At 37.2% G+C, this 22,002-nt stretch overlaps 1 protein-coding gene across 1 annotated transcript; it reads left to right on the forward strand.

Moving 5' to 3' along the window:
- The first annotated feature begins 2,083 nt into the window (after window positions 1–2,083).
- Window positions 2,084–21,855, forward strand: myo5c (myosin VC). Its single transcript, XM_027163878.2, has 41 exons — window positions 2,084–2,390; window positions 2,758–2,868; window positions 4,113–4,281; window positions 5,008–5,152; window positions 5,521–5,677; window positions 5,771–5,914; window positions 6,504–6,585; window positions 6,764–6,871; window positions 6,959–7,065; window positions 7,166–7,431; window positions 7,593–7,674; window positions 7,800–7,940; window positions 8,029–8,151; window positions 8,258–8,341; window positions 8,778–8,912; window positions 9,826–9,923; window positions 10,008–10,094; window positions 10,742–10,853; window positions 11,915–12,126; window positions 12,311–12,476; window positions 12,572–12,718; window positions 13,500–13,664; window positions 13,845–13,938; window positions 14,034–14,097; window positions 14,214–14,394; window positions 14,481–14,574; window positions 14,712–14,775; window positions 15,139–15,219; window positions 15,994–16,174; window positions 16,457–16,550; window positions 16,642–16,705; window positions 16,827–16,995; window positions 17,083–17,167; window positions 17,245–17,343; window positions 18,307–18,461; window positions 19,356–19,445; window positions 19,520–19,670; window positions 19,835–20,138; window positions 20,428–20,602; window positions 20,679–20,759; window positions 20,932–21,855. The coding sequence occupies exons 1-41, from the start codon at window positions 2,364–2,366 to the stop codon at window positions 21,082–21,084; spliced, it is 5,247 nt and encodes a 1,748-aa protein (XP_027019679.2). The 5' UTR covers window positions 2,084–2,363; the 3' UTR covers window positions 21,085–21,855.
- The last annotated feature ends 147 nt before the right edge of the window (window positions 21,856–22,002 follow it).

The raw sequence follows: 22,002 nt of genomic DNA on the forward strand, positions 1-22,002 counted from the left end.
AGCAAAAAAAATTGGTTTGGAGTCAGACCACTTCATTTTATGAATGTTAAATTATTAACATATTATTAACAATTGTATGAAATATGCCTTCTCTTTTTCAATCCCATGATCATTAACGTATATCATTATATCCAGTCCACTCAACTGCAATTCAATGTTCAATTTTTCCTTAATTAAATTCTCCATATAAATCCAAAATATTTTTGTATGTAGGCAAAGGAAAAACAAATGAAAAATAGTTTCCTTTTCACCTTTACAGAAATTACAGGAGTAATCAATATCTAATTTAAAACATTCCACCACATGTTTTAACGGGTATATTCTATGCATTATTTTAAAAGAGACTTCTTTTACTTTATTATTAACATAGAATTTATCCACTGTTCTCCAAGCGTTATGCCAATTCACATCCCCAAAAACCAGAAAGACGACCAGAAGACCAGAAAAAAACGAGCTGGAGGATAAACAATATTATTACATAAATTCCTAATATAGTTATTTGAGACTCTATTTTGTAAAATATTACCAATATATTTTTTTTATTTATATTTCAATGTAAAGTATCAATACTTTTGGGGGAATTGCATCCATTACAACAGCAAATTCTTTAGGTCTAACAGGTATTTTAAATTTATTAAAGTATTTATTTATTTATTAAGATTCTCTATATGTCAATAAATTTCCATCATTATTTAAAAGCTGACTAACTAATTTAATATTGTTTTCAACCCAGTATTTAAAAAAAGAGATTTATTTTTGTATAGGATGTCTTTGTTGTTCCAAATATAATATCTCCTAGGTGAAAAGTTATGCTTATAGGCCAGTGTCCATGCCATGAGAGCTTGTTTATGAAATTTTGCAAGCTTAACCGGTATTTTTTTTCGATTGAATAATTACACTTTAATAAAAATGAGAGGTCACCCAATTGCTTAAATATATAGTTGGGAAAGGACTTCCAAATACTATCTTTATCTTTTAAATATTGAATAAGCCAATTTATTTGAAATACATTGTTTAAAGCATCATAACTCAACACTTCTAAACCAACATGATCTTTGGAATTGCACAAAATTTCTATTCTCAGATGATGAGGCTAGTTTTTCCAAATAAAATCAAAAAGCATTTTATCTAATTGTTTGTAACTTTAGAGGGAATGTCTAATGATAATGACACATATACTGATCTAGAGATTCCTTCGGCTTTTGACAAAAGCACCAGCCCTTGAATTGACAAATCCCTTTGTAACCACATATTAAACTTCTTATTCATTTTGTTAATAATTGGATTAAAGTTTAAACTATTACACAAATATTCATCTTTACATATAACAACTGCCAGGTATGTTATTTGATTTGCAATCGTAATATTACAAAGATTAGGCAAATTACAATCTTTAAGAGGAAACAGAACTCACATTCACATTCATTCTTAGCCCTGATACATCTGAAAAATCTTTTATACATTTCACTGCTTTACTGATTTCATTCCTATCTTCCACAAAGAAGGCAGTGCCATCTGCAAATTGACACAACTTAAATGTTTTTCCTAATGTTGTAATTCCTTGAAAATGTCCTTTTTTGATGTGTGTTGCTAATAAAAAACAAAAAGGGCGAGATCGGGCATCCCTGTCTAATCCCTCTATTTATTTCAAATCTTCCAGATGTTGCTAATTTTACAGAACTGGTACATCCTTTGTATAGAGTTTTGATAGCTTTTTGAAAATAACAGCCAAACCCCAAAAAGTCAATTGCTTTAAATAAAAAGTTGTGCTCTATGGTATCAAATGCCTTGTGAAAATCGATCAAAAAGATGAAACTTTCATCTAAGACATATTCATTGTAATCTATCATATCTAGGATTAATCTAATAGTAATGTGCCTTCCTTGATTAAATCCAGTCTGTTCCTCATCTATAATATTTTCCAATCCTTTTTTCAGTCTTTTGGCAAAAATGAAAGCAAATAGTTTGGCATCATTATTTAATAGACTAATGGGTCTCCAATTTTCTAAATATAGAGTATTTTTATTTGGTTTTGGAATTAGTAACGCCTTGTCTTAAAGACGCCATATTGAATTGTATCTGATAGTGAAGTGAAGAATGTGGCGCCAGAGGAAAGTTCGTGTCCCGCACGAGCTCGGATCCTGTTTCTTTTGTTTCCTCAGTGCTTGTGCAAACTGAACACACCTACAGCAAGCAGGCGTCACGAGACCTGGAGGCGTCACGAGCACAACAGGTGCACTAAAGTGAAGTGGAGTGGAGTGAAACAACACGTCGAGATCTAACGTGTAACTCTTTATTTTTAATGTGGTGCAAATTTAATGTGATTTTATCAGCACGAGCCCGTGTGAATCAGTGCTGTTGCCATGGCGCTGTCGGAGCTGTACACTCAGGTAGGGGCTACAACGGAAGTGTCTAAATGTTTACAAATGTAATAATATAGTAACTCCACAGTTTACAGACCTACTGTATTGTATACAGTTTATGTACTCTCATATGAAAATCATCTTAAAATATATTTTAATAAGGCTAGTGTTTTAAACTTTTACTTTAAAAGTTTTCATGCAGCATATGGTAGACACTCGTAGCTGGGAATCAGGTCGTAATCACGGGTTTGGTTGTTGGAGTGGGTTTGTAGTGGGTTTGGTTATTGGATTGGGTTTGGTTGTCTGTGGGGTTTTTTTCTAGCTATATTTGGAGTTTAATAGATTGTCTGTTACGTATACCAGTGTGTGTATAAAAGTGCTGCCTCTACTGCAGTATAACAGAGTCTGGGTTCCGGACACAGAGCAGGTGTGGAAGTCAGCTGAGCTCCTGAGAGATTACACACCTGGAGATCCAGTTCTACACCTGCAGCTAGAGGATGGAACTGTAAGCACTCACATCCATCTATCTGTCTATCAGTCTATCTGTCTGTCTGTCCGTCTGTTCATACATACATATGGACATCTGTCTGTCTATATATCTGTAAATCTGTCTGTTGATTTGTCTGTCTGTACATTCATACATACATGCATGCATACATACATATGTACGTATGTCTGTCTGTCTGTCTGTCTATACATACATACATACATACGTATGTACATCTATCTATCTGTCTCTATTTATCTATCTGTCTATCTATCTGTCTCTCTGTCTGTCTGTCCATACATTCATATATACATGCATATATACATACATATGTACATCTGTCTGTATATATCTGTCTATCTGTAAATATGTCTGTCTGTCCGTACATACATATGTAGATCTGTCTGTCTGTGCATGTTTCTGTCTGTCTGTACATATATACATATGTACATCTGTTCATTTGTCTATACTTACATACATACATACATACATCTGGGTCTGTCTGTTTATCTGTCTGTTTGTTCATGTTTCTGTCTGTCTGTCTGTACATACATATGTACATCTGTCTGTCTGTCTGTCCATACATACATGCATGCATACATACATATATAAAGGGCAAAAAGTTTGGGGACACCTGACCCTCAAGTATGTGCTTTGTTGAACATCCTGTACCAGATTTATTCCCCCTCTTCTTATCTAAACTTGTGGGAAGACTATATATTTTCGAGTGTATCTGGGGATTAGTGTTCGTTCAGCTGAAGCCATGATAATGTAATGCAGGGAAGGAAAAGTTAATAATTCACAGTGCCTGTTTAAAAGACTTCAGTAGACTGGAGGAAAAGGAGGCTTTATTTCTTGTGTTTGTTTTACTGCTATGTTTTATAAAATTTTAAATCTATCTAAAATCTATTTATTTACACAATAACATGACTTATTAAGTCAATATATGAATCATTCATAATACAGTAAGACTGGCATGAAATAATATAATGCAGTACCTTTAAATTTGATTGTACACAACTATTTAATGGGCACAGTCACTGGTTAACTTTGTTTTGGGTGTGTTTAAATCCTAGATACATATTAAGGGTGCTGATTTGTTAATCCATACGTAGTTTTACCTTTTATGTTTAACGTTTCTCCACATAAATGTTTAATTAATTCATTTCTTAATTTAATTCAAAGAGCATTTAGTGCATCTCTGTCCACGGCTGTTGTGGTCTGATCAGACTTCTGATCTTCTGGCTCTTTCTATGCCTCAGGAGATCCAGTACCCTGTAGAGTTGGATGGTCAGTTACCTCCACTCCGTAACCCAGATATCCTGGTGGGGGAGAATGACCTAACCGCTCTGAGCTACCTTCATGAACCGGCTGTGCTGCATAACCTGAGGGTCAGATTTGTGGACTCTAAAATCATCTACACATACTGTGGTAGGTAAAATAGGATGCGAGTAGCTAGTTCCCATGAGTAATCATTTTATAAGCTCACATAGTAGATAAGACACACAAGCTATTATTGGGCCTTGTGAGAAACTGCATTCAATACCTTTTTCCTCAACAGTTTGTTGTGCTTCACAGGTTTCTCTACAAACAGTCAGAAAACTGAACCTTTGCAAACTTATAGAATTGTCATACCAAGGGATATTGTGTAGGAGATGACAAAATGCTTGGAAATGCATAGCTGTGTTTAGTTTGCTATCAAGTTTCAGCATATCCAGTGGGAAACAATGTGCCTTCTTAGCCACCTAAAGCTTATTTATTTACAGTAAAAGAGAAAAAAATCTGTTTTTTTGTTTTTTTTTTAGAAAAAATACAGGCTCTCTCTTATGAAAAACTGAGTGTTCTGCAACTTTACCAAAACTGCTCTCACACAGGATGTATTCAGTCAGTTAAATCCAACCTTTGAATGACCCAATACACTATCAGTCTACCAACTGGGTAATCTGCAGTTTCAGTTTGGCATTAGGTTTTACAAAAAAGTCTTATGTTGGCCCAAAATCTTGTATGTGTCTTTGCTACTTTTGCCACATGCATGTAGCAGGACATCATACTGCTTTATTTTAGCTTTTGATATACTTCATCAAGTCATCTTTTCACTTATTTATATGTTTATCTCTCGGATGTCTATCTTGCTTACTTGCATACTGTGCATCTTAGGCATTATCCTTGTAGCCGTAAACCCATATAAACAGCTGCACATTTATGGAGATGCAGTCATCCGTGCTTACTCTGGCCAGAACATGGGAGATCTGGACCCTCATATATTTGCGGTGGCGGAAGAAGCTTATAAACAGATGGCAAGGTAAGTGGATTCCAGCATTCTGGTACACTGGCGTTAAAATGTTCCATTAAAACTAATATATGGCATCACCACTCAAAATATGATAAAATTATACGCTGTAACATCAGTAACACATGAACAGTTTAGTTAGTCTGGGGATAGTTAACATTTCTAATCATGTATCTCAGATGTACTAAAGTTTTGCCACATAAGGCACAACTTTTAGCACCCTGCAAACTACACTACACACCGAAGTCATTACACAGTTGCTTTAAATGACTTCAATTCTGATTGCATATGCAATGAATACTGATTTGTATTCATTGTATCTACTACTGTCTATAAAACAAATACAGGGTTCTTTTCTGTTAATTCTTATATTAATACAGGAACAACAAGAATCAGTCCATCATAGTCAGTGGGGAGTCTGGAGCTGGGAAGACTGTGTCTGCTCGCTATGCTATGAGATACTTTGCAATGGTCAGCAAATCTAGCAGCAACACGCAGGTGGAGGACAAAGTTTTGGCATCGAACCCCATCACTGAAGTACTGTGGTGCATTATCAATAACAGTTATTATATATTGTTAGATAAAGTTAATACTAAAGCTAAGTTGTTTACTTTTGCTGTATATTTGCAGGCAATCGGTAATGCAAAGACCACCAGGAATGACAACAGTAGCCGCTTTGGGAAATACACTGAAATCAGCTTCGACCGGAGATACCAGATCATCGGTGCTAACATGAGGACATACCTTCTAGAAAAGTCTAGGGTTGTTTTTCAGGTAAATATGTTTACAAATTGTGCTCATGGGTAGCTTGAATTGCAGAGCTAAGCGCCACATTACTCTCAACAATAAAAAGATATCAGTCTAAGGTGTCCTTTTTGGGATCTGCACCAAATTATTTGCTATTAAATTTTTTTTAAGGTGGATTATTTTAGACTTTTGTGAAACTCAGCATAAAAGAACCACAAATAGTCATAAGAGATATATAAATTATTACAAAGGAAATAATAGCCGATGCCGTATGCGACTTTTACAGAATTTGACAGATGCACTTGTCCAGAGCACCTTACAGTAGTTGAGAGTTAAGTGGTGGTTTTGAACTCAGAAGCTTCCATTTAGTAGGCTAATGCATTCACCACTGAGCAATCAGTAATATAGTGTCGTTTTATTCGAACAAATGTGTTACAGCATTTTTATTACTATACTTTGAAGCCGGAGTAAACTTGGCATAAACCCTGTTGAACCCCATCTAATATCACTACCAGCCCTATTGATGCATTATATTTTACATGTCATTATTTGAATTACACTGAATGGTCATACTGAGATTTTCTTAATAGCCTATTATTTTTTGGTCTGCCTCCAGTCAGAGAATGAAAGAAACTATCACATCTTCTATCAGATGTGTGCTTGTGCAGACCAACCACAGTTTAAGAGCCTGAGACTGTGTGAGTCTTTATGCTGTTTAAGTCTCTTTTTGCTCTTATTTGTTATCTTGTTAAAACAGTAATTATGTATGTGATGTTCACATAATATATATAATATATTTATATATATTATACATAATATATACATAATATGTATAATAAATATATATATATATATACTATTTTGTTAATATTCAAGTGAGTGCAGACAAGTTTAATTACATCTGCATGGGAGGGCAGACGGAGATCGAGGGAGTTGACGATCGTGCTGACATGGCTGAAACCTGCCGTACTTTCAATCTGCTGGGTGACTTCATATGATACGTTTCGTAATGATTAATGATGTGTTGCACATTCATCGCATCGCACTCTGAAGTTCTGTTTTCTTCTTTAGGACTAAAGAGTGACTTTCAGAGTGATGTGTTCAAGATGGTGGCAGGAATTTTGCACTTGGGAAACGTGGTGATCCAAGCAGTCGGCTCAGACCAGTCATCCATCAATGTAAGGGACATGACGTGTATCTTAAGACTTAGTATACAGTGAATGTTCTTCCTGTCTGGATATTCACCATCGAAGTATCAAATTGTTCTCTGTTTTCCAGTCAACTGACTCTCACCTGGTTGTGTTCTGTGACCTGCTTCAAGTCAGAGTAGAAGATATGTGTCGCTGGTTATGTTCTCGGCGTATTGTCCTGGCATCTGAGACTGTGATCAAACCACAGCCAATGGAACGTGCCATAAATGCTCGCGATGCACTGGCCAAGCATCTTTATGCTTATCTCTTTGACTGTATCATCCACAGGATCAACCAGGCCCTGCGTGTGCCTGGAAAACAGCACTCTTTTATCGGTGTGCTGGATATCTATGGGCAAGATATAGTTCCTTTTTACTGTCGGGATTAGTTTTGTATATTTTACAATTTTTAAACACTTTTAAAGATCCTAATTATGCACTAATCCCTTCTTTACTTTCATAGCCTACGTAATTTAGGTTGTGTGAAATGGATCTTTTTCTGATTTTTGAGAACAGGTTTGAAACCTTTGATGTGAATAGCTTTGAGCAGTTTTGCATCAACTATGCCAATGAGAAACTCCAACAACAGTTTAATTTGGTATGTTTCCCACCTCTTTCTGTGCGCTTTGTTTTAAATCCCACCTCAGGTTGTGCACTGAAGTAGGGATGCAGAAGGGAATCGGGCATTTGACTTTTCATTTTTCTCTGGCTGCTTAATTTTAGCACGTGTTTAAACTAGAGCAAGAGGAGTACATGAAGGAGGACATCCCCTGGACGCTGATTGATTTCTCTGACAACCAACCGGTCATTGATCTTATTGAGGCCAAAATGGGCATCCTGGACTTGCTGGATGAGGAGTGTCTGGTGAAGAAATCTATAAAAACACTTATCAGGCTTTGACAGCAGTTTGATACAAATACACATTTTTATTCAGTTTTGTCTTGCTTAACAGTTTCCTCAGGGTACAGATAACAACTGGTTGCAAAAGCTCTATAATTATCTGAGCTCAAAGCCTATGTTTGAGAAACCTCGTCTGTCCAATGAGGCATTTGTGATCCATCACTTTGCAGACCGGGTGAGAAGACATACTGTACCTCTGTCTGTTGATCCTGCAGTTGCTACATTTTCATCAGTTGTATGAGTTGATGAAGCTGCTGTTAAAGTGACTGTTCAATTCCCAGGTAGAATATCAGAGTAAAGGTTTCTTGGAGAAGAATAGAGATACACTCTACGAAGAGTTGGTGGACATAATGAGAGCCAGCAAGGTACAAACTGTTACTTGCCCCACAACAATTTTGTATGAATTAATAACTTGGATGATCTCAGAGTTTAAAAGAGCAATATTTTGTTCAGAGTAGAATTTAAATAATTTAATGTAAACACATATAACTGTATTTAGCATAAAACCTTTACTGAGCTTTGCATTTAGCTTTTTTATATCAGTCTTTTATCCTGTTTTTGGTTATTTGTGCATTTTCTTTCTGGACTCATTTTCTAAGACCCATACACCTAAAAATGTGTCAAAATTCTAAATCTTTAAAGCTGAATTCCATGAAACCAAATGTATCAAGTTCTAAGACTAGGAAAAAAGAGAAGCATCTGAATGTACAGAGTACAAATATGAGAGATTTTTCATGCCTTTTGCTCTTAAACTGTCTCAAATTTATACAGCTGAAGATGTTTGAAACCTTTTGCTGTCAGTTTCTTCTCTTGGCAGGTTTCTTTACTGAAGAGGACCACAATTCTGTGCATACAGTGAAGGGTGTCAAAGTGAAAGCAGCTCGACCTGGAGTCAAACCAACCAATAAGCAACTCAGAACCACTGTAGGAGATAAGGTCAGTGTTGTATAAAGCATTAGAAAGCAATACTTGAGTAAAAGTACAAGTATCGTACTAGAAAAAGACTTTGGTAGAAGTGAAAGTTACCTTTTAGAATATTACTCAAGTAAAAGTATTAAAGTATCTGATATATTAATGACAAATTAAGATACTTAAGAATACTTAAGTATCAAAAGTAATTTTCTGATATTTAATGTACTTAAGTATTTGAAGTAAAAGTGAAAAGTAAAATTTTTCGTAGGCATAAGAGCAGGGGCCGTTCTAGGATTTCATCTTTATGGGTGGTTCATCTCTTTAGGGGTTTTAGCCCTCAGTGAGAATTTAAAACAAGAAGAGTTTTATGTTATATATTATATGACTACATAGTAAGCCAAAAGTTATGGTGTTATTAAATGGCAAAAGTGGACACCAAAATTTTATGCATGATGTAATGATGCCAGTCTTGAATCAAATCAGTTCATGTGCATTCTCTGCAAACAGTGTGTCCTATGAATCCAGTAATTAATAAAAAAAAAATATTCACAAGACAAAGACCAAATTAATAAATGTTATTTTTATTAAGTATTGAATGGATTATTTGCATTTATATTTTTTTTGTGCTATCAACTCTGGTAATAAGAATAGTGAAATTTCACTGCTTTTGGTTGCCTCTTTGCAGCTTTCAGCCGATTAACTTTATGTAGTAACCAGTAACGGAGATGCTTAGTGGAAATATAACGGAGTAAAAGTATACATTTTATCTAGGAAATGTAGTGGAGTAAAAGTGAAAGTTGACATAAGTTTAACTAGCGAAGTAAAGTACAAATACATGAAATTTCTACTTAAATAGAGTAACAAAGTATTTGTACTGTTCTGAAAGAAACTCTAATTTAAATGAAATCTTCCTCTCTTTATCTGTTTATATTTTCAGTTTCGAAGTTCATTGTATCTGTTAATGGAAACTCTTAATGCCACAACACCGCATTATGTCCGCTGCATTAAGCCTAATGAAGAAAAGCTGCCCTTTGAGTGAGTAAATTCTGATATAGTATGAAACATTTTTCTTTTATTCCTGACTTGTTTCATGTTCCTGATGTGTGTGTGTGGCCACAGATACGACTCTGTGCGTGTGGTGCAGCAGCTGCGGGCTTGTGGAGTACTAGAGACTGTTCGGATTAGTGCTAAGAGCTACCCATCTAGGTACACACATTAATCACTCTTAATCACTGCATCACCACATTTACATTTATGGTAAGCAGAGCGACGTACAAAAGTGCTTTCAAGTCTATCAATAAATACATTAACACGGATTCACTAGGTTACAGACTTAAGATACTATCAACCTAAATCTATGTTCAGGTTTGTTGTTTGTAATAAACATATAAAACAATAAGGCTACTAGTGCTAGTTTAAGTGTTTCAGGAAGAGGTAGGTCTTCCCCTGTCGTTTGAAGACACCCAGTGACTCAGCTGTTCGACATCTAGGGGACGTTATTTCCACCACCTTGTTGCCAGAACAGAAAAGAGTCTTGCTGTATACAGTACCTTCTCTCTTACCCTGAGAGATGGTGGGACCAGTAGACATCTACACTGGGACCACTACATTACACCTTTTGTAAAATTTATGTTTGGTAGCCTGAAAGTCTCAAAACCTTTGTTTTGGAAAGAAAAACATCATTTGTATAACATTATATATTTATTAATATTTATATATTTATTTTATTTATTTATTATTTATATAGAAATTTATATAATTTATGAATATTAGAACATTACTTTCCAAATGCTGAGTAATTCGATATGGATGCATCAAGTGTGCACTTGTTTGAATTTGCCCTTGTATCACAGGTGGACCTACATTGAGTTCTACAGCCGTTACAGTATTCTGATGAGCCAGGCCGAGCTCAGACTGGGGGAGAAAAAGCAGACATGTAAAACAGTGCTGCAGAGGCTCATTCCTGTAAGAAGCCCTTCATTTACATTGCTCCTTTTTCCCAATTATTCACCATTCGCTTTGATTTCACCTTTCATCTGTTTTCAATTTGCTATAAAAATAAATAATTGGGTGATAGACAATTCAGACTGAAGAAACAAATGACATTTTTTCCTATGTCTTCAAATGTAATATAATGATCTCGTAAATGTCATCTAAGTCAAAACATGGACCTGAAACAGATGTCTAATGTCTTTACTTCTGGCCTCAAATGGCATAAGATCAATCGTCAATCCTGATGTTCTAGCCCTGGTTGGAGTCTTGTGGCCCGGTGGTCATGCTCCCAGGGATTGATCTGTATGGTCAACCAGTGACACAGAGACTGTCATGCCTTCTTTTTAAGCAATGTTGCTTCAGTCAGCTGTATGGTCTGGACTATCAGCAATAATTTGAAGACTTTGACAGGAAGGAATAAGTGTTGGGTCTGTGGTGAACTCAGTTTGCACTGACCCATTAGTTCCTCAGGAGCTCTCAGTTGCACTATTATAAACTTGTAGAAAGGACATTATTTACATTTACATTATTTCCCGTCCAGTGTCACCCAAAGGAGGATGCCTTCTGAGCCTGGTTCCTCTCAAGGTTTCTTCCTCATATCATCTCAGGGAGTTTTTCCTTGCAGCATCGCCTCCGGCTTGCTCATTAGGGATAGAGATATAGTTTTTTAAATTTTAAATTAATATTTACAAATTAATTTTAAACTTTAATTGTATGTATTCATTTATTTAATCTTATTTTTTTCATGTTGTTATTATTATATACTTATTTCTTTTTTTTCCCTCTCTTCTGTTTCTATACTTCTGTAAAGCTTTGGGAATTGTTAAAAGCACTATAAAAATGAATTGCATTAGAATAAAAGAGATTTTGAGTGTAAAATATTCGGTACATTTCAGCATGACATATTATGGTTATAACAGATTGTCAGACAGTGGCACTGGCCTTTAATTATGCAACTCATTTCAGCTAATATTACACAAGAAAAATTGGAGTCAGAATCTCGCAGTCTGACATTGATGTGTTATTTGCAACAGGACTCTAATCAGTACAAGTTTGGACGGACCAAAATCTTCTTCCGGGCAGGACAGGTGGCATATCTGGAGAAGCTGCGTTTAGATTATCTGCGCGCTGCATGTGTTACCATCCAGAAGCATGTGAGGGGCTGGGCTCAGAGACGCAGATATCTACGCATGAGACAAGCTGCCATCATCATCCAGCAGTACATCCATGGCAAGAGGCAGATCAGGTGAGCTATTCTGGATTCTTTAACTTGACATTGCAGATTGTTAAAAGATACACATCAGTACCTTTGACTTATATTAGATGCAATACTGAATTGTCAAACAGGATTTCTTTTACAATGAATTAGACAGCACCAGAATTTCAGTGTTTGTGTGTTTAGAGATATGTGTCATATGCGTTTCTTCCAGACACATGGTTACAGCAGCAGCTCTGAAGCAGGGCTGGGCAGCTGTGGTCATCCAGAGGCATTGTCGTGGCTATCTCGTACGCCGGCTTTACCAGCTTTTACTGGTGGCTGCAGTCACTATTCAGGCATATACAAGGGGATGGATTGCCCGCAAGCGCTACAAAAAGGTTTCTTAGAAAAGTCTGATTTCACCAAAATGTTTGATATTTGTCTAATATTGAATGTTAAAGTTTGTGTGTTTATGTCTTTGTTACTCATGTAGATGGTAGAGGAGCATAAGGCTCTGATTCTACAGAAGTATGCTCGGGCCTGGCTGGTGCGTCGCCGCTTCCAGACCATGCGCCGACTCGTCCTGAACGTGCAACTCTCTTACAGAGTCCAGCAGCTGCGGAAGAAATTGGAGGAACAGGTGAGCTCATGATCCTGAGTTTTAGAAACTGCATTTACAAACATTTATTACAGGATACATATAAATATACACTGCATAAAAATGTATTTGAATAAACCCAGGATTCGTGTGTAACTCACATAAGATTCATTTTTTCATCAAGGAAAAGTAGAATTTTGAACAACTTGTTCACTTTCCCTGTCAGTGGTGTAATGTTATGGCTGAGTGTACAACATTGAATATCTCTCTACAGTGGCACCTGCCAACTAGTGGGATATGTTAGACAGCAAGAACAGTCAGATTTCGAACTTGGTGTGTTGGAAGCAGGAAAAACGGACAAGTGTAAGGATCTGAGTGGCTTTAACAAGAGCCAAATTGTGATGTCTAGATGACCGGGTCAGAGTATCTCCAAAACAGCAGGTCTTGAGGAGCGTTCCGTTTATTCAGTGATTGGTGCCACAAAACAAATGTGGTCCAGGGAAGGACTCTGTGAACTCGGTGTCTCTGATGCCCATGGCTACTAGCCTGTCTGGTCCAATGCTACACAAAAGAGACTGCTGCACTGCTGAATAACTTAATGTGGTTATGTATGGTGCTTATGTGTCACTAATCAAGGGGTAGAAATGGCACCAGAATGCACTATGGGAAGAAAGCAAACCAGCTGTATGATTTAACCAATGATGTAACTGCGGATTTAATCCTAGAGAAGCATGAACAGAAATGCTAGTTAACCATCCGTGGAAAGATACTGTATATACATATATACTTCTGTTATCTATTTTTCTTCTTTTTTTTCCCCCAGAGTAAAGAGAATCGTGGTCTGATGGAGAGACTGACCAGACTGGCCAATGCTCATGCTCAGCAATTGGACAAGGTGCAGTCCCTGGAGGTGGAGCTTAGCAAAGCAGCCAATGAGAGGCTATCTATTGAAGAGAGAGAGAAGAAGAGGGAAGAGGAAAGCGGTCAGGTACCTGACAGCTACAGATTATGTAATTCACTAAATATTGTCTGGATGGATTTCTGTGAAACGGTTTTAAATTATATGAGAGATACTTCATTCAGAACATATATTCTTTAATTATAAAAAAGGTACATCATTCAGTGTATGTGATGAATTAATATAGTAACCAATATTGTATTCTGTAAGGTGATCGCTCAGCTTCGGGATGAAAGGGATAAAGTCAGTCTGGAGAATCAGGCTCTCCAAACCAAACTCAAAGATTCCATACAACAAATGACAGGTACCTGTAGATTAACATAGATCTACTTTCATTCATAATAATATCTACATTTCACTTTAAACTCAATGACCAAAAAAATCTTTTTTTTCCCACAGGCAATTTTGAAGGACTGAAGAAAAAGCTCATAGAGGACTTGGGGAGAGAAGAGAGACTGAGAAAGTAAAGACAAGCACGTTTACAAAACACATGTACAGTAGCATAATGAAGCTTTAAATTTCCTTCAGTTCTTATTATATGTTGACACTGAGAAAAGCTTTCTTTACCTGGAATGACAGGGTTGCAGAACACAACAGTGAGCTGCAGAAGGAGGACTTGGATAAAGAGATTGCAGCATTGAAGGAGGAGAATCGCAGGCTGAGAGAAGAAAAGATCCAGCTGGAGGCAAAGGCTGAAGAGGACACACAGATCAAAAAAGAACTCGAGGAGCAGCTCGGTCAATTCGCCAAACATGTCAAGGTAGATTCCGTCACTGACAAGTGAAAGATGTCTGTATGTCATTATTAGAAAAATGCATTTTTTTTCTTAATGTGTTATTTGTGTAGGTGATACCAGAGTTGCATAAAGAGATTAACAGTCTCCAAAATGAAAAAACTGAAGCAGAGAGAATGATCAGGGAGAAAACGGCACAGACCAGAGGTAGTGTCTGATACATACAGTATCTGGATGAGTAGTTTTCTCTAAATATGATTTACTCAGCGTAATAAAACACATGAGAAAACTATGAAAAACTGTGTCAAAGTCCAATTATTACAGACTGTTTTTCTTTTTCTCAGCAAAAATTAATATGATTACCAGACAGCTCATTGGTGACACAAACGAAGAGGAGCTCATTCTCAGGTCATGATCAACTTTTTTTATGTTTTTTTTTTTTTTTTTGAGGATTCTGATTGAGATGCCTGTCTCCTTATTATACACTGTAAATAAACACTGCAAGTCTTTCAGTGCTGCAGAATTTCAGGTTTTTCCGACTGCTGTAACGTACCTGATCTCTCTTATGGATCTCTATCTTGTTCATTAGCTCATGATCAAAGCAGGTTCATTTAGAAAAAACTAGACTCGAAACATCCCAGGCCCATTAGGCCTTATGAACTGTGGTCTACTGTATGAGTTGTTTCTGTCCTCTGATGCCGCTCATTGCAATTGAAACGTAAATGAATGTTCCAGTGCGTGAACACATGTTGAAAGTTGGCTTTATTACAGGTTGAGTAAAGAGGCCACAGAACCTGCTGATGATGAAGGAGATCTACTGTTTGCATTTAATGAGCTGCAGAACACCACCAGGTTTGAGAAACATAAACATCTTAATGTGGAACTTTTGTAGTGTGCTTGTGCTTACCACTAATAGTTTAAACACATTTCATTAAACATCTAAATTAGGAATGTGACTGAATGACTGATTTTGGAACATTTACCATACAATAATTAAGATAAAGATTGTAAGACTTTGTTAGCATCCATGCTGAATCAGATTGATGGTCCAGGTTAGGACCTTTTGACTAAATAATTTGTTCTACAAAAATATATATTGCACATAAATATTTACAGATAAACTACTAGATTCACTAGATAAACATCTACCTTCAGATTCTTTAACTCTATTCTTATAAATGACAGAAAACATTTTATGGAGCTCATTTAAAAGTAGAGGAAATCATCCAAATTTTGATTTGTGGAACTATAATCTCCAGGTATGGTAGATTGGAGATCAGGTAAATGTTATTGCACCTTGGTGTTGCAGCAGTCATTGTTGCCACCTCATCACTTCAGGATACTTTGTACTTTGTCAGTTCAGGGTTAGTGTCCGTGTGGGTTTTATCCGGTTCTTCATTTTCCCACTATCCAAAAACAGGCTAATAGGTAAATTCTATATGCTAAACTGAATGTGTGTGCGTGCAGTACAATACTGGGTGTATTCCTGCATTATGCCAAGAGTTCCAGGAAAAGGCTTCAGATTCACTGTGACCTTGATCATGATAAAGAACTTGCTGAAAGTTCATAGTTTCTTTAACTGTTTTGTTTTTAACTGTGAATGCTCTGTGTCTCTTCCTGGGTCAGGCTCGTGGAGAATCATTTACGTGAGCAAAGGGAAGATTACAAAAGTAAACTGGAGACACTGGTTTTTAAAAACGATCACCTGATGAGAGAGAACCAGCAGCTACAAGCCCTCTTTCAGGAGAAGAGTGATGTGAACCACAGCATTGGACAGGAGGTGGCCAGGCTCACTGCTGAAAACATGGTACTGTATATCAGTGTTCTTTATTCTCACCTCTGGTGTAGCTGTAGAAAGATTTAAAAGGTGAAGTGAGGTGAATTATTGGAAGGTGTTGGAGCAAGGAAAGCAAAGCAGTGCCAAAACCCTTAGAGATTGTGGAAGAATGAGCCCAGAATTTCTGGCAAACATCATTCAAATTACAGAATAAATTATAATTTTTGTATAAATATATCCTGTTCTGTGAAAATGTAAGCTTGTTAAATAATTTAGTTAAGATTGTGTTGACCATTTCTGTGTTGCATGTAGGTTATTCCCGAACTGAAGCAACAGGTAACAGAGTTACGGCGTCACAGACAGGAGCTGGAAACACAGCTAGAACAACAACGCACTGAGATGACTGGTGAGCTCTTCACAGGGAAAGTACTGCTTCCTTACAATCTTGTCATTACTACCTGTTAATATATTGCATTTCTTTTCATTTTGTTTGACAGAAAATAATATAAGAGTATCTAATGAGCTTCAGCGTAAGCTTGAAGAGGAAAGCTCCCAAAAAAGGTAACCGCCATGCCTCCATCTTTTTAATCCATAAAACCTGTTACTGAATTCATATGCATGTACAGTATGTGTATTACTGTACGTGTGTGCAAGTATGTTACGTTTGGATTTCTACACACAGGCTTTTGGAAGAGAGGAACAGAGATAATGGGAGGGAAAGGGAGGAGATGGAGAAGAGGCTAGAGGAGCTAGAGGAGAAGATCGGGCAGCTGAAGAGACACCAGCAAACAGACAACGAAGCCAAGACCAAACTCAGACTAGAGACTTCACGCCTTACGGCTGAGAACATGGTGTGTGTTTACGCCTTCCTGAGAGCTTTCCCAGCTCATTTTGTCAGTGGTAAGGTTAGGTTTTTTAGATATATCTTTTGTTCACAGGACTTTGAAGAGCAATCAGATATGAAAGACAGAACCATAAAGAGGCTGCAGGACCAAATCAAAGCTCTTCAGGCACCAGTGAAAGGTAAGATGCCGATCTGTCAGGCTGTGATCTGCTGACCTGGGTTTACATTTATAATGTGTCCACTATTTTCTCAACAGTCAGTGAGAAAGATGGACCAGCTGTTCCAAAAGAATACCTTGGCATGCTGGAGTATAAGAAAGAGCATGAAGGTCGGATTGTGCAAACATTAATACATGGTAATTTCCACTTCTGCTCATTCCTGTCTCTATACAGGTGACATTTTTATACTTCACAACATTCATGTTATATTAGATTGATTGCCAACCAACAGCATGTGTTAGCTAGTTGTAAAGGAGGCTTGAACCGATTCATATGTGAGATTTTTAATAGTGCTAAATAGTGCAGGCCTGAACTGTAAGTATATCAGTCATGATACCTGGAAAAGGTAGGGAACCGTCTCAAAAGTCACAAAAACAGAAAAAAGAGAAACTCTCACTACAGTAAAAGAAGAAACGTAATACACTTTATGACATTTGGCAAACGCCTTTATCCAAAACGACCCAGGTTTATCTCATTTATACAACTGAGCCGTTGAGGGTTAAGAGCCTTGTTCAAGGGCCCAGCAGTGACACCCTTCTGATCAGTAGTCCAAATTACCTCTTAACCTCTGAGCTGCCTTTTCCCAGTCCCAATTGTCATGAGCTTAACAAAGCTGAAATTCATGGCATGGCTTACATATGGAAATTTTTGTATCAATGGCCAATGTCTAACAATAGGGGTGAGAAGTACAAAACCTAAACCCCCGAGCAATGAAAAAATGTAATATAGTTTAAGTCAGCATTCGCCGTATTTTCTGCATTGGGGATGCATTATTTTTGGAGCCTACTCCCATATTGTTTTTATTAATGTAATTAACAAATACCAGTTGTTAATTACAGTGGAGGATGAAAAGCACGGTGAGAAAAATCTTCAATATGAACAGAAGAATTGTCCTACATACTGCCACTAATTATTCTGTTCTAGAGGCATTCAGTGTCCCGATTCCTTATTGTGTCCTTAATACTAACATAATGTTACACGTTTGACTGTGTCCACACTAAATATAATGCTATACATACAATTAATAACAAAAAATGAAGAAACAATGATGATTGATTGTGAGTTAAATGGCCTGAAGCTTGAATATGTGTGGTTTGCAGAGCTGAAGCCGAGGGGTGTGGTGGTGAATATGATCCCTGGTTTGGCAGCCCATCTTCTCTTTATGTGCATTCGGCATGCTGACTATCTGAATGATGGAGCAAAGCTCAAGTCCCTCATGCATGCCATCATCTCTGGAATCAAACAAGTCACCACGGTAAGACCTCCGGATTGCTCTTTCATCCAGAAGCACTGGTATGCTTCTTTTAAAATGAACAAAAAAGAAGTATAAAAATGGTATGCTTAAATTTTATATTTTATGACACATACCCAAGAGAGCATAACGGCACAGAGTCTCTTCCTGTAATGCCTAACAGGGTCATAAATCATGATCCACTCCCTCATGCAGAACATTTTAATCTCCTTTTATATTCTTATATTTAAAATATTCTTATATATTCTTAGTTTTAGACCACATGTTTTCATTAGGGAGCAAAAAAAAAAAAACAATACACTGCATAACATGCATTTTGTTTCTATTGACTGGGAGTGTCTATGGATCTATACAGTATGGAAGTGTGAATATTCTGGCAGAGGCAACCAGAGCAGAATTGTCCTGATATTTCTTCACATTGATCATCACAAAACAGCCCTAAAGACTATATATTATTATCTATAACCATATTTTAAAGTGGCTATCTTGGGTTTTTTTTCCTCATCTGCAGTAGCCTTTGTGAGAGGTTTGTTTTTTGTGACCACACAACACATTGCCAACAGTTGTTCTATTAACACTTTAAGTTCAGTTATTGCATTTTGTGAGCTGCTGCAAGGAAAAAAATCATAAAAATTGTAACATTTGGGTTTTTTTCTCTTCCTTCAGTGTTCTCATGGGTCCGTTTCCTAGTACAATCTAAAAACTTTATTGCCCTGTTTGCTAAACTGAGTTTTATCTGCTTAGATTTCTTAGAACACATTGTGTTCTCGTCTTGCAGGCCTTCTTATTATTAATAATTCTGAAGGACACTTTGACTCTGATTAGATGTACCCTGTAATCCCAATATAGTAGTGAAGTAGTTAAGGACATAATGTCAGCTTGTCCTCCTCTTCCTAGAACCATCAAGAAAACTTTGAGATGTTGTCCTTCTGGCTCTCCAACACATACTACCTGCTCAACTGCCTCAAACAGTACAGTGGAGAAGAAGTGAGTGCAATTTCTATTATAAGTTCTATCAGAAGCATTATTAGAAATCAAAAATCTTATTCTCTTATCCATAGGAGTTTATGAAGCACAATACACCTCGTCAGAATAAGAACTGCCTTCAGAACTTTGACCTGTCAGATCACAGACAGATCTTCAGTGATCTTGCCATTCAGATCTATCACCAGTTTATCAGTGTGATGGAAGATGCCCTCTTCCCTATGATTGGTACGTTAATGGATGTCTTTTTTTTTCTCTGACCTCAGATTAGTTTTCTTTTGAGGATGTTCTTTTTCAGCAACATAAAGACAAACAGATCTGTTATTAATCTAAATGTTAAATGCCCAATTATGAATGTTCAGTGATGTTGGTGCCTTACTTTTTTACTCCAGTCTCTGGGATGCTGGAGCATGAGAGCCTTCAGGGCATCTCAAGCATGAAGCCCACAGGTTTCCGTAAGCGCTCCAACAGCATACTGGGAGATGGGCTCCGAGAAGGCGAGGGCCACAGCTACAGCATCTCCGCAATCCTAGAGCTGCTGAGTGACTTCCACAGCTGCATAGCACAGCAGGGCATGGATCAGCAGCTGCAGAGTCAGGCCCTTCGCCAGCTCTTCTACCTGATCGGCGCTACCTCACTCAACAGCATCCTCCTCCGCAAGGACCTCTGCTCCTGCCGCAAGGGCATGCAGATCAGGTGAGTGGGATTAGGAAGGAGATAATAACTACGTAGTATTAGAGTGAAAAATATTAATAATTGTATGTTTTGCATTTGTAGTGCATCGTTCAAAACTGCTGTGTTTGTAATGTGTATGAAACACTCTGAAGTATTTTTTATTGTAATCCTGTACCGTTCTTGGACAATGCACAATATATTACAGAGTACTTTGTGACTCTTTAGGATAGTGTTCCGATGCCATTATATGAAAAAGAAACATTTATAAGCCAATATAAGCCTAATATATTCTTAATCCAACCCCTAACAGATGTAATATCAGTTACTTAGAAGAGTGGCTGAGGGATAAAGGCCTTCAGGGCTACAACATTATGGACACTCTGGCACCGCTGTCACAATCCGCCTGGCTTCTGCAGGTGAACAAATCCACAGACGATGATGCAGCTGAGATTCAGCAGAGATGCCACGAGCTCTCACCAGTTCAGGTATCCTCACACTTTCATCACTGTTGATTTGCCAAGTCTGCTTATACTCACTCACTTTTCCTCTACGCATTTTCAGATTGTGAAGATCCTCAACTCGTACACTCCCATTGATGACTTTGAAAAGCGAGTTGCGCCGTCTTTTGTGCGGAAAGTTCAGGTAAGTTTCTCATACCCAATTTTAGCTGACCACGTGAAGACATTTTACAGTTATTGTTGTTTGTTTGTTTTTTGTTTTATTAAACGTGTCATTGGTCAGTACTGATCATCAATGTGATAGAGAGCCTTGGCTATTTGGTCCAACTTTCTTTTTTATTTTGCTTTATTAACAGGCACTGCTACAGGAGCGTGAGGGCTCGAATCAGTTGATGATGGACACACAGTATCGCTTCCAAGTTACTTTCCCATTCTGCCCATCCACACAAGCTCTGGAGCTCCTGCAGGTGCCCAACAGCCTTCACCTGAGCTTTGTCACCCGTGTATGAGCCCTGACATTGCACTAACTTTCCAGCTATCAACATGCTTTTTATGAAATAATCACTATTTTTGATTAATACATGAAAATGTTGGTTATTCTTCCTGCTATTTTAGACTTTAGACTGTCATATACAAAATGCTGACTTTTCAAAGTATATTTGTGAATTATGTGATTTATATATATTTAAAAAATAAAAAAGGTATTTTATGGAACATTTCCAGCAGCAAATTGCTATAAATGAACAAAATATATGTATGCTATATAGGCAACACTTTGTGGACACCTGGGCATCACACCCATACATGCTTGCTGAAGTTCTCATACCAGATTTAGTCCCCTGTTTGTGTTATAAGCTCCTTTCTTCTTGGGAAGGCTTTCCACTAGATGTTGGAGTGTGGCTGTGGGGATCCGTGCTCATTCAGCTAAAGGAGCTGTTGGTAAGCTCAGGTCACTCGAGTTCTTCCACTCCAATCTTCCTGAACAATGGTTCTCGCTTTGTGCACAGATGAACTGTCATGCTGGAACAGGGATTGAGCCTCTTATTTCCAGTGAAGGGAAATTGTATGCTAAGTTGTCCACATAGTATTGTCCATATTGTGTATTATGGATTATGATATATTATTATGATTTAACGTAGTCACTTGAACCATTTTTAACTACATGAAAGTGTTAGATACTTCGACTTGTGTTACATTATTTATAAAGCATTTTAAACGTTTTGGCTAATAAAATAACTTGCACACTGTATAAAATAAATCAGATGTTGCTTCTGCTTGAATCCCTTTACTACCTTCCGCCATTACAAGCCATAAATATTCATCACATCTCAGTCAAGCCTCTGAAGACGTAGTTATTGTGTATATTATTAAACAATAACAACGTATATACAGTAAAGCACACGTATTCTAAAGTGGGTGAATCAGGA

The sequence above is a fragment of the Tachysurus fulvidraco genome, chromosome 10, assembly GCF_022655615.1.
Source record: "Tachysurus fulvidraco isolate hzauxx_2018 chromosome 10, HZAU_PFXX_2.0, whole genome shotgun sequence".
Lineage (NCBI taxonomy): Eukaryota > Metazoa > Chordata > Actinopteri > Siluriformes > Bagridae > Tachysurus > Tachysurus fulvidraco.